The 12,500-nt window shown below is 46.5% G+C and overlaps 2 protein-coding genes across 2 annotated transcripts in view; both read right to left on the reverse strand.

Annotated features, from left to right (window-relative positions):
* LOC125041903 (RCC1 and BTB domain-containing protein 1-like) overlaps positions 1-842 on the reverse strand; it is an 18,269-nt gene extending 17,427 nt beyond the window's left edge. Inside the window, exon 1 of the mRNA XM_047637290.1 lies at positions 609-842. Within this exon, the coding sequence (XP_047493246.1) occupies positions 609-687 (79 nt within the window). The 5' untranslated portion in view covers positions 688-842. The remainder of the gene's footprint in view (positions 1-608) is intronic.
* Positions 843-2,538: 1,696 nt separating this feature from the next.
* Positions 2,539-12,500, reverse strand: part of LOC125041809 — an 83,175-nt gene continuing 73,213 nt past the window's right edge. The window contains exons 15-24 of the mRNA XM_047637122.1: positions 11,947-12,143; positions 9,943-10,091; positions 9,295-9,502; positions 8,603-8,821; positions 8,064-8,250; positions 7,693-7,757; positions 7,306-7,517; positions 6,379-6,715; positions 5,864-6,220; positions 2,539-5,729 (exon numbers count right to left, since the gene is read on the reverse strand). Coding sequence (XP_047493078.1) covers positions 3,405-5,729; positions 5,864-6,220; positions 6,379-6,715; positions 7,306-7,517; positions 7,693-7,757; positions 8,064-8,250; positions 8,603-8,821; positions 9,295-9,502; positions 9,943-10,091; positions 11,947-12,143 — 4,256 coding nt within the window. The 3' untranslated portion in view covers positions 2,539-3,404. The remainder of the gene's footprint in view (positions 5,730-5,863; positions 6,221-6,378; positions 6,716-7,305; positions 7,518-7,692; positions 7,758-8,063; positions 8,251-8,602; positions 8,822-9,294; positions 9,503-9,942; positions 10,092-11,946; positions 12,144-12,500) is intronic.

The raw sequence follows: 12,500 nt of genomic DNA on the forward strand, positions 1-12,500 counted from the left end.
ATTTCATTATGTCCAGTAATTATACCCAACAAGAGACATTTAAAACTGTCACTTCTTATCAGCTGATTTTGACAGGTCTTACTTTCACAGGATGACTAATGTATTTTTCTCATATTTTTTTTATCTATTCATGTATCCTATTCTATTTTATTCATTCATCCACATATTCATTTCTGTTCTAGTGAGTCTACTTCTATGCCTTTATTATAGCAACAATAAATAGACAATTTACATCTTTACCTTAACCTGAAATTCCACTCCTCACAATTGACTAAAGACAGCATTAACCTATGCAAAAAAAAGAGCGTTAATTAAGTCCTAATATTTAAACCACTGTCATAAACGCCATACCATAGAGAAAATAAAACAATGAAATGGAAAAAAAAAGGTAATCGTGACACCTAACCACAAAAAAAAAAAAAAAAATCAAACGATACCTTTAACACGAAATGACAAAGCGACAGAATCTAACCAAAATCAAATGGGAATAATAAGGAATCAACCCCAAATGAACCTCACATTCCCCCTCCTTCCCTCCTATTAAAAAAAAAAAAGGAAATGAAACACTGAAAATCCTCTCTCTCTCTCTCTCTCCCTCTCTCCCTCACCGAAGACACAGGCCATCCTCATCTTCTCAATGAACTCCGGCTTCAGGAGGCTGAAAATGGGCCACTTGTCCAGCTCCATCTCGGCGGAAGGGCGTCCCCCTCGTCTCGCGCTTCTCTCCCCTCTCCCTTCAACGGCGGCGGACACAGCAGGAGGGCAGCAGGCGACCAGCAGGGCAACAGCAGCTGATCATGGTAAGTTGGTGTTGTTGATCCTCGTGTTGGTGACGGGTTGGGGTGGGGGTGGGGGAGGAGGAGGGGAGGAGGGGAGGAGGGGGCGTCACCCTCTACCTCCCTCCCCCACCCCCTCCTGCTCCTCCTCCTCCTGCCGAGGTAGTGTCGGATTCGCTCAATAGATGGCGCGGCGCTGCTGCTGCTCCGGGGCGGCGCGTCTGGTGGGCGGCCTTGGGGGTAGGTGGGGGGGGGGGGAGGCTGGCCCTCAAGTGCCGCGATGTGTAGGTATCCATGTGTTCTTTCTGTATACCTCTCTAAATATGTGTATATCCGAACCCTTTGTCTGAATATAAACACAAACACAAGTCTCTCTCTCTCTCTCTCTCTCTCTCTCTCTCTCTCTCTCTCTCTCTCTCTCTCTCTCTCTCTCTCTCTCTCTCTCTCTATATATATATATATATATATATATATATATATATATATATATCCGTGTGTGTCTGTGTGTGTGTGGACTTTAGATTTTTTTTTTTTTTTTTTTTTTTTTACATTTTACGTATATAAATAATTAGAATACAGTTAATAAAGGAGAAAGTGAAAGGAAGTGATTTTTAATATTTCTGCAAGTGTTATATATATATGTATATATATATATATACATACACACACCCACCCACGCATATATGCAAATAAAAATCTCCTTTATTTTATCATATATTTATTTTATATTATTTCATTTTCCATCTATCTCTTGTCTTGTCTTAGTTTTATTCAATCTTATTTCATATCCTATTCTCCTTGACTTTATTTCTTTTTTCTCTCTCCTTAGGAATGGCTCTGGGCTGCAGCTATGACGGCCCAGCGCCCGCCTCTCCCTGCCTTCTTTTCTTCTTAATTTCCTAATTCATTTCGTTTTCTTCTTCTTTCTTATTCATGAATTGTTTATGTTATACATGTATGTATGTATGTATGTATATATGTGTATATGTTTATCTCTCTCTCTCTCTCTCTCTCTCTCTCTCTATATATATATATATATATATATATATATATATATATGTATATATATATATATATATATATATATATATATATATATGTGTGTTTATATATATGCTATATGGATATATATTCATATATATATGTATATATATATATGCATATATATATATATATATATATATATATATATATATATATGCATATATATATATATATGCATATATATATATATATATATATATATATATATATATATACATATATACACACACACACACACACACGTGTTAATACATACATATAAATATGTATATATGTATGTTTATATGTTCATAACTATATGTATTTATTTAAATATATATACATTTAAATATGCATATATATATATATATATATATATATATATATATATATATATATGTATATATATATACACACACACACACACACATATATATATATATATATATATATATATATATATATATATATATATATATATATGTATATATATTCACACACACACACACACACACACACACACACACACACACACACATATATATATATATATATATATATATATATATATATATATATATACATATATATATATATATATATATGTTTGTGTGTGTGTGTGTGTTTCCGGAGGGGAGTTGGGTGGAGATGTCTGAGAAACAAAGGTATTCTTAATTTGTCCATTCCCTCTTAATATCCCTTTTACAACATAAGGTTCACGTAAGAAGTAAAATATAAATGAAAGTGTTTAGAAATTTTATTTACAAACGTTCAAGTACAGACACTCATATACTCCAAGCCCGCTTCCAAAGCCTTACATGAGCTTAAGTAAAAACGACTCGAACACACTGCTTAGGATTAGATACGCCATCGAGACAAAATATAAGCACAATAACTATACTTAAACTTATTTAAGGCCTTAGAGGTCATGTAAGTTCAAAGCCGTAAGTACAAAGAATATTTTGTCACAGGTAATCACAAAGTCGAAATCAGGTTTCAGGACCTTTTGTAAAGCTAAACATTCTGGAGCTGTGATATCGCATACGAAGATAATGACACTATCAACATGAAGAGAAAAAAAATGGTTGCTTTTGGTCCTTTTCGTCGCAAAAAAGTTTTCTCGAAAGTGTGAAAGATTTTGATCGGTTAAAACAAAGTTTCTAGAGTCAAAGCCATATGGGTAATGTTCATAGATGATAGAGCAGTTCGAACTCTATGAAATGGCTCTCAAAATTCAAAATTCCACATATTTCGAGATTTCTATCAAAGTAACTGACCTAGGAAAATTATCTTCCATGTGTATTTATCATTCTTTCCTAAACACGAGGAAAACATATTCTCATTTTCATGTACTGATCCTCAAACAACCTTTACTGTCGCTCATTGAGGATCGCGTAATTGTAAGGGCGTGATGACGCACTACAGCTGAAAAATCTTTCTTCACTGATAGTTAATATCAGTCGATACTTTACGGCCCAATCTGAGGGGGAGTCCGCTCACGAAAGAGTAACAAACAGCACGTCCCCTCGCGCCCACAGGAAAAGGCCTGCGTATCTTTTGCCAGGAACCAACCAGAGACTGTACACTGTAAGTTCAGGTATGACGTCACCGCGGCTTTTTGCTCGGACTGGGAGACCGACTCTTGAAGATCTGTCGTCCTCGAGCTATCCAATTCGCTGTCCGTGACCGGTGCTGGGCCACGGGCGACGACGGGCACGAGCGAGATGGTGCTGGAGGCACGACCTCCCCCGTGCTACTTCGAGGTAGCGTTCTGGAGGAGCGGGCCATCTCCTGGACCTCCTCGCCCTCCATTTCCGGCAGCGAGCGCAGGTCCGAGTAAGGCTGCGGGGAGGCGCTTTTGGTGCGGCCTTTGCCATTGGCGAAGTCCACGAGCAGGCTCTGTCGACACAACCTCTGCACTGATGGCATGTCTTTCTTGTCGCGGTTCTTTGTACGTCTGAACAACCTGAATATCCCTCGAGAGGATCTGCCAGAGCCCGTGGACGGGTCGACGGAGGCCTTCCTGTCGAGCGGGGACTGAGAATCTATGGAATACCGGGAATTCCCCCTGCCACTGCTGAGAACTCCGGACGAAGCCGACTTGACTACCTGTGAAGCCAGTTTTTGTGAAGCAGATTCTTCCAGCAGGCAGCCAGCGCTCTGCCTCCGGAATGACTCCTTTTTTGGAATGTTGCGACGTTTGGATGATGTCCTTGGTAACTGGTCCGGCGCGTCGCCACCGTCCTGAGACGCCTCTTCCGTCGGCGCAGGCGAAGGCATGGGCGACGTTCCTCCTGCAAAAAGCTCGTCGGAATCTCGCCAGGTGTCGTCGGTGCTGGCAGTGCCACTTCGGTGCCGCATTTTGAGGTCGTCTTGGCTGCCGCTGTGTCTTTGTTCGGCGGCACTCAACGGTGCGGCGCCGCGGGCAAGGAAGTCTTCCTTTGCCTTTTTGATTCTCATGGCACGCAGCCTGGCGGAGGGACTCTTGTTGTCCGGCTGCGGGGATGCTGACGCTGGGTCGTGGAAAGGATCATCAACAGATACGTCAAGATCATATGAAGTATCGGGGTCAGTGGGAGCTGGACTTATGGCAGGACTTCCAGACGGCGAAATGCCCCAAACGTCAGCAGCAGATGTTACACTTGTATTTGGTGTGTGCTGCGGTGAAGAAGTTGCCGCGGGCTTCGGGGAGGCGCCAATCAACAGACTGCTGCCCTGGACGAAAGAGCCACTGGCGGAACGAGTGACTTTAGGAGAAATTTCAGCGTTGGTCGTGATGACCGAAGTGCTGAGAGACTTAAGAACTCCAGCGGGTGGGCTGTAGATCATAGGGCGAGGCAGTTCCGACTGACTGCCGATGATATCCCCAGTGGAGGAATAAGCATCTTCCTGCTTGCTGCACGTGGCCAGCCCTGCCAAGATCTTTCTCTGGGAGCGCGGGGACTGCCATGGCGGACTCATCGGCGGAGACCTGAAAGGGCTTCCAAGGAGTTCTTGATTTTCCGTTATACGTTTATTGAATTTCTGGATTATGCTCCGGACTGTCGGGACGCCCTCGTTTGCCGCCTCCAGAACCTTCTTTTTGGACTCTATCGGTGGGCTGATTGGAGTGGGGGCGTGCAGGTGCGGGGAGCCGATGGGGGAACCAGACGGACGTGGCGATGGAGTGAGGCTATGGGGGGACCGCGGACTCCTTCCGTCTCGCAGCGCTGGCACAACGTCCAACGATTCCGCGGCGATGGCGTCCATCTCCGAGTCCACCTCCTCACTGGCAGCTGCATCTGACACTGTCTCACCCCCTCGTAGCTGTGCTTCGGTGCTACCTGTTGGTTTTTCTTCTTTCTTCTCTCCATTGTTCGCTTCCTTTTCGCCATTGACGGTAACATCCGGAACAATGTTTGCATTCTTTTTCGCCCTCTGCTTGTCCTTTGCTTTTTCCGCAGGCTTCGTCTCAGTTCTCTCTTCCTTGACCTGAGGCTTAGCGACGTCCTCCTGAGTGGGCGGCGCGCTGCTCTCCTTCGAGTCCTCCCTTGACTTGTGGCCGTTGCTCTCCGTCGGCGTGTCGGGCTGGCTCCTGGACCTCCGCCACGGGACCGCCACATCCTCCTCCTGGCTGTCGACGAAAGTGGGCGTGGCTCTGGCCTGGTCCGGGTTGCGCGTGCTGCCTTGCATAGTGAAGATGGTTCTCTTGGTGGGCACGAACACGTCGGGAGACCTGTCGGAATGTGGGAGGTCGTCCAGCACCACCGAGGGAAGAGTTCTAGGTCGCCGCCAGTGCGACTCGTCGGCGTCCCGTGAGTTGGCTCGGCGGACCGAGGGGTTCCGGCTAAGCCTCCCCGCCGCCAGGGCTTCGTCGTCGTACACGGTTCTGCTGAAAGTGTTGGCGAAACATTCGTCCCGGTTGTTGTGGCCGAAGCTCTCGTACTCCACCTGTGGACATCGAAGACAGAGCGATAAGAGTTGGCAATGGCAGGCACAATCATGCAAATGCAATCACATTCATAGGTCACTATTTAAAATATGATGGAAGTAGATTAAAGTCAAGGAAATGCCTGTGGCCTGACCTGAGTATCAGAAATACGTCGCGTCCTTAGGTCCCTCCTGCCGTGACGCGGTGCCGCGACGGTCACCTCCGTCTCGAAGCTCCTCCTCGTGTCCTCGGGAGCTTCTGTCCACACGTGAGGCTTGGGAGTCTCTCGGTCTTCCTTTTCATCTTCCTCTTCCTCCTCCTCCTCCTCCTCCTCGACTACTGCCTTCCATCTTCCTCGGGGCCGTCTTCTCTCCTCTGGGTTCTCCTCCTCCCACTCGAAGCTTGAGGAGAGAACGTAGTCTCCCGATCGCGTGGTCGAGGTGGTGGTCGTCCTCCAAGTACCTGCTAGGGAGATGCTTTCCTCTTCCTCCTCATCTATTCTGGGCGACGCCTGGAGGAGGGCCGCGAGAGATACACGAAATTATTTTGAAATGATACGCTGTTACTTGGAATTAAACACTGGAACATGTTTCATTATTTCGATAAATTATCCATACAGATTCCTTTTTTTTATTATTAATAACAACAAAGAAATCGGGGAATCCAAACCTCTACGGACGGAGCGCTTGAGGCGATGCTGGGCGAGGGCGAGCGCGAGCGCGACGGCCCCGACGTGACGGTGGAGAGGCCGTCGGAGGAGCGCCGTCGAGGTCCCTCCCACGCCGACTCGTCTTCGTCGTGGTGCTGTTTGCTCCTCAGGAGGAGTTCCCCGAAGGTGGCGCCGGAGGGAAGGAACACACTGATATCTGTGTCCGTGTGGTCTGATTTTTCCTTCCGTTGCTCCTCGTCTTCCTCTTCGTCGTCCTCGTCATCTTCATCGTCCTCTTCCTCTCGACGCTTTCGCTGCCGATGGGAATCTCTCCTCACCGGCGTGCCCGAGGCTGACCTGCTGTGAGGAAGGAGGATGTGAGTCACTTGTGAGTCTTGGAGTGTCGATCAACAACAATTCTTTAAATGATTCAATATTTACAGTAAAATATTACTAGATAAGAAAATCGCTAAATAACCAAATCCACTGATTAGAAATGCTTAATTAGTCTCAAATTTGAAAAAAATAACTGAAAATAAAAGACAATACTCACCTCCGCTCTGTCTGTCTGTCTGTCTGTCTGTCTGCCTGTCTGTCTGTATCTCTCTCTCTCTCTCTCTTTTTCTGTCTCCCTCTCTCTCTCTCCCCCCTCCCCCCCCTCTCTCTCTCTCCCCCCCCTCTCTCTCTCTCCCACTCCCTCTCTTTCTCTCTTCTCTCCTCTTTCCCTGTCTCTCTATCTGTCTCTCTCTCTCCCTCTCCCTCCCCTTTCCCTTTCGCTTTCCCTTCCCTTTCCCTCCCTGTCTCTGTCTCTGTCCCTTTCCTTTTTCTTTTCGCTCTCCTTCTCCGTCCCTTTCCCTGTCTCTTTCCCTCTCCCTCTCCCTCTCCCTCTCCCTCCCTCAAGAGTGAAAACGCAAAAGCCTTTTAAATCCCCAAAAGACGAAACTCACCTCCGCTCTCTCTCGGTACTCCTGCGGCCACATCTCTCCTCCTGCCCTGCTGACCCTCGCCGCTTGGAGAGGGAGGTGGTGGAGGGCGACCTATGGGACCGGCTGGAGGGGGACCTGCCCGAGTGAGGCGACGGGGGAGTGCTGTCCTTCGGCAGAAGTGCGATGCTCTGGAACACCTCCTTCGCTTCGGCCACCAACTGGTCGTCGACGGGCTAGGGAAAAATGGAGTCGTTTTCTAATGAACTGTTTCTGATCAATTTATCGAAATTCGGTTTCTTAAATAAATCTCGACGGACGGAGGAGAATTTACCTCACGAATTTATTACATCGTGGGTTTCTTAATACATATCAGATATTAGATTAGCTTGTTTCTTGTCCTCTACTCACCTTGGCTTCGTCTAGACTCTCAGGTCCTATCGTCTCTGAAGACACTGACTCGGGTGAAGTTGATTCTGTTGACCAAAGAAACAATTTAATCAGCTTCGTAAAATGATGCATATATATCAGTCTTGTTCGGTGAAAGGGTATGAATGAGAAGAGATATCTTCACAATACAACAGATGTATTTCTGACGAAGATACGATCAAAACCGGTCAAATACATCTCTTATATTGAGAAAACTGACAGGTTTACGGTAATAATCCAGTAAGTTGTCAACTGCCAGTAACCGGAAAGTTATAGAAATATAGAATAAGAAACCAAATAAAAAAAAGGTCACAAAATAAACTCAAATGAAAAAGGTCAGCCGACATCCGTACCCCGATAACTCCACATTTTCATCATCTCGAGCCTGAGTTCCTTGGCCATCCGGCTCAGCTCGGCGTTCATGGCCAACAGGTCCTGGGGGTCGATGCTCGTGGTGGAGGCCGTGGGGCCCCTGGAGGACCTCGGCGCTCCGTAGGACTCTAATCCTGCGCCGGTCCCCGCTTCCCATATGCCTGAGTCCTGGGGAAAGGTTGGGTATTTGAACAACAGTCCGGTTTGTGTTTTAGGATTTTTTGAATTAATATTTTAAAAGCACTTTGGTCAGTCACTCAAGGACAATACGATTCAACAGAAAACGCGAGTACACACATACGCACACACTGTCATATTGCAGATAGAATAACGAGGAGGAGAACAAGAAAACACACGAAAATGCCGAAGGCCTTTTCAGGGCATGGAGGAGCAATACCGCGAAAAGTCCTTCGGCATATTTTTGTGTTTTCTTGTTCATCCCTTCGCTGTTCTATTTGCAGTATGAATTCCACACACAACCATACGCACACAAAGGTACAGACGAACACCCACAACACACCTGCGGGGACTCAACAGACGTAATCGCCTCAATAGAAGACCACGTCCTGGCGGAGGAGTTTCTGTGGCTCCTCTGTGGCGCCCCGACGTCTCCTGCGAGTCTCAGGGAACTCCGGCCTCTCAGACTCCTTTGGCGGTGGCCGTGACCTCGGGGCTGCTGGGGGTCCCCTCGGCGATCCAAGCCGTGCTTGGTCACCAGTGCTTGCTCGAGGCACTTGGCCTGAAGGAAAGGCAAGGGACACAAGAATTAAATTATCCTAAAACTCTCTTATCGTATCTCAAGCGGCCGCCGCATTATGTTGCATTCTTATCTTCAGTTCACGGGTCTGGCCAGCCAAGGCAGAGGGAATGCAGCATGAGAGAGCTACAATAAGAATTAAAAAAAAAAAAAAATCGTGACGTCCCTTGTCAGGCGATAAAACCGCGAAAGATTATCGTTTAGTCAATCGAAACGTCTCGAATTATTTCTTATCATTTTTTTTTTCACAAACAAACAAAACTTGTTGAATAAATCTCATTTAGCATAAATTCACCTAAAATTTAACTGGACTTTATAATGATAATCTTTGGATAATTGACAGGTTTGTAATAATAATTACTTGATTAAACCATCAATCATCACCAATTTCTCAAGTGTACATTCGCCACTAAGAAAATAATAATAATAATGATAATAAGAAAAGGTCACAGCACCTGGAAGAGAAGGTCACCCGTCAGGTTATGCAACTTCTGGAGTTTCTTGGGAGGAGTTTTCTTGACCTTACGATGCTCTCGAGGTCGACCTTCGCGCCTCTCCTCCTCCACCGCCTTCTCCACTTTCTCCGGCCTCTTCGTGGCTTCCTCCTTGGGTTCCTGCTCCTCGGGAAACACTTCGGCGGGAGGTTCCTCGAGGACGACCACGCTGAGAGAGAAACGAGGAATATCAGCTGTGTTCGTCCTCTCAGCGGTCGCCATGACGGGTGATGACGTCATGACATAAAACATGGATTTTTATTTATTCAATTATTTATGTAATTTTAGTTGATTGTTTGATGGTTAAGTTAACCGCTGACAATACAAATACCAATAATAATAAAAAATTAACGATAATTACGGTAATAACAACGAGAATAATAACAGCAATAAAACCAAAATCGAATATCAAAGCAAACCAACGCCATGAAAACCAGAATTAACGAAAATAACAATAATAAAAAAACAAGATTAAGTCCAACAATGTAATAATAATAACAAAATCACCGAAATCCCTGGAAACAAGAGCCCCTTATCCAGCGAGAACACCAGACCGCCACTTCCATAAGACATCAACGCCCGTAAGACATCAGACATCACGAGCCATACCTATCCTCCGAAGGCAAGCTGACATCATCCGTCTGGCACTGCACTGTCTGGATGTTGACTTCCGCCCCGGCATCCTGCAGTTCGCGGATCCTTTGCACTAAGGACTCGGCGATCTCGGTCTCTTGCTCCTTGTGCAGTTTGAAGGCTCTCTGGGATAGAGGGATAAAGAGGATGATTATTACTGTTGTTATTATTATTATTATTATTATTATTATTATTATTATTATTATTATTATTATTATTATTATTTTTATTACTGTTATTATTATTATTATTATTATTTTTTTTTTTTTTTTTTTTTTTTTTTTTTTTTTTTGTCGACGTGTGTGTTTGTTTGATAAACTGTGGCGTTTTTTTGTGTGGGTTCTATCTGTGTTTGGATATATACACATGCATATATTCATATAGAGAGCATAGACATAATTACGTACAGTCAGAAAAATAAATATCGTTACCCTTTGCACAAACTAATATGAAGTGCTGTGGAATAGCGAGGCAGAGTAGCTAGTTAGTAGTTAGGTGTTAACAGAGAGAAGCGTTCAGTTTCTCATTGAACACAGAGGTAGCGATAGTTTTTTGTGACTGTACATACATATATATACGTACAACACACACACACACACACACACACACACACACACACACACACACACTCCACCATCCCCACCATCACACACCATCTCCACCATCCCCACTATCCCCATCACTCACCATCCCCACCATCCCACCACCCCCAACCATCCCACATCCCATCTCCACATCCCCACCATCTCCACCATCCCCACACAACCCACACCAACTCGCCCACCATCTCCACCATCCCCACCATCCCACCATCCCACCATCTCCACCACCCCACTCCTCACCATCTCCACCATTCCCACCATCCCACCATCCCCACCATCCCACTCCACCATCCCCCCACTCCACCATCCACCACCACACCCACCATCACCATCCCCACACTCCACCACTACTCCACCTCTCCACCATCCCCACCATCCCCACCACCTACTCCACCACTCCCCACCATCCCCACCATCTCCACCATACCCACCATACTCCACCATCTCCAACCATCGCCGACCATCCCACCATACCACCATCTCCACCAAACTCCACCATCTCCACCAACCCCACCATCCCACATCTCCACAATCCCCACCATCCCACCATCTCCACCCATCCCCACCATCTCCACCATCTCCACCATCCCCACTACTCCACCATCCCCACCACCTCCACCATCCCCACCATCTCCACCATCTCCACCATCCCCACCATCTCCACCATCCCCACCATCCCCACCATCTCCACCACCTCCACCATCCCCACCATCTCCACCATCTCCACCACCTGCGCCATCTCCACCATCCCCACCATCTCCACCATCTCCACCATCCCCACATCCCCACCACCTCCACCATCCCCACCAACACACCATCCCCACCACCTCGCACAATCCCCAACCATCTCCACCACTCCACCATCCCCACCATCTCCACCATCTCCACCATCTCCACCACCTCCACCATCCCCCCATCTCCACCATCCCCACCATCCCCACCATCCCCACCATCTCCACCATCCCCACCATCTCCACCACCTCCACTATCCCCATCTCCACCATCTCCACCATCCCCACCATCCCCACCATCTCCACCATCCCCACCTACTCCACCATCCCCACCATCTCCACCATCTCCACCATCCCCACCATCCCCACCATCCCCACCATCTCCACCACCTCCACTATCCCCATCTCCACCATCTCCACCATCCCCACCATCCCCACCATCTCCACCATCCCCACCTACTCCACCATCCCCACCATCCCCACCTACTCCACCATCCCCACCATCCCCACCATCCCCACCATCTCCACCATCCCCACCATCCCCACCAGCCCCACCATCTCCACCGTCCCCACCATCTCCACCATCCCCACCATCCACACCATCCCCACCACCCCCACCATCTCCACCATCTCCACCACCTCCTTACCTCTAGCTGCACCTTCTCGTCCATGAGATGTTCCCCGCGGATTTCCAGGTCAGCGATGCGTGACCTGAGTTGATTGATGAGGCGCTGGTTGGCCTCGGGGTCACCTGAGGGAGCGCCGGGGTCGACGTCCCCCTCCTCGCCGTCAGGAGCGCTGCTGGGGTCCTTCATGATGATGGACACTTGGCGGTGGAGCTTCTCTGTGTCGGCGAAGAAAAGAGGGTTTTATAAAATGTATGTAAGTGTATGTGTGTGTATGTGTGTGTGTGTGTATGTGTATGTGTGTGTGTGTTTGTATGTGTATGTTTATGTATATATTTATGTATATGTATATATATATGTATATATATATATATATATTTTTTTTTTTTTTGGGGGGGGGGTTATAAAATGTAATAAAAAAAATATTGGGTTTTATAAAATATAATCACAGGTATAAAAATGACTTGGTTCTATAAAATGTGAATATGAATATAGAAAAATATTAGCTTCTGTAAAAGGTAAATATAGATGAAAAAAAAATGTAAAATGTAAAAAAAAAATAAAAAAAATAAATA

This window comes from Penaeus chinensis, chromosome 31 (genome assembly GCF_019202785.1).
Source record: "Penaeus chinensis breed Huanghai No. 1 chromosome 31, ASM1920278v2, whole genome shotgun sequence".
NCBI lineage: Eukaryota > Metazoa > Arthropoda > Malacostraca > Decapoda > Penaeidae > Penaeus > Penaeus chinensis.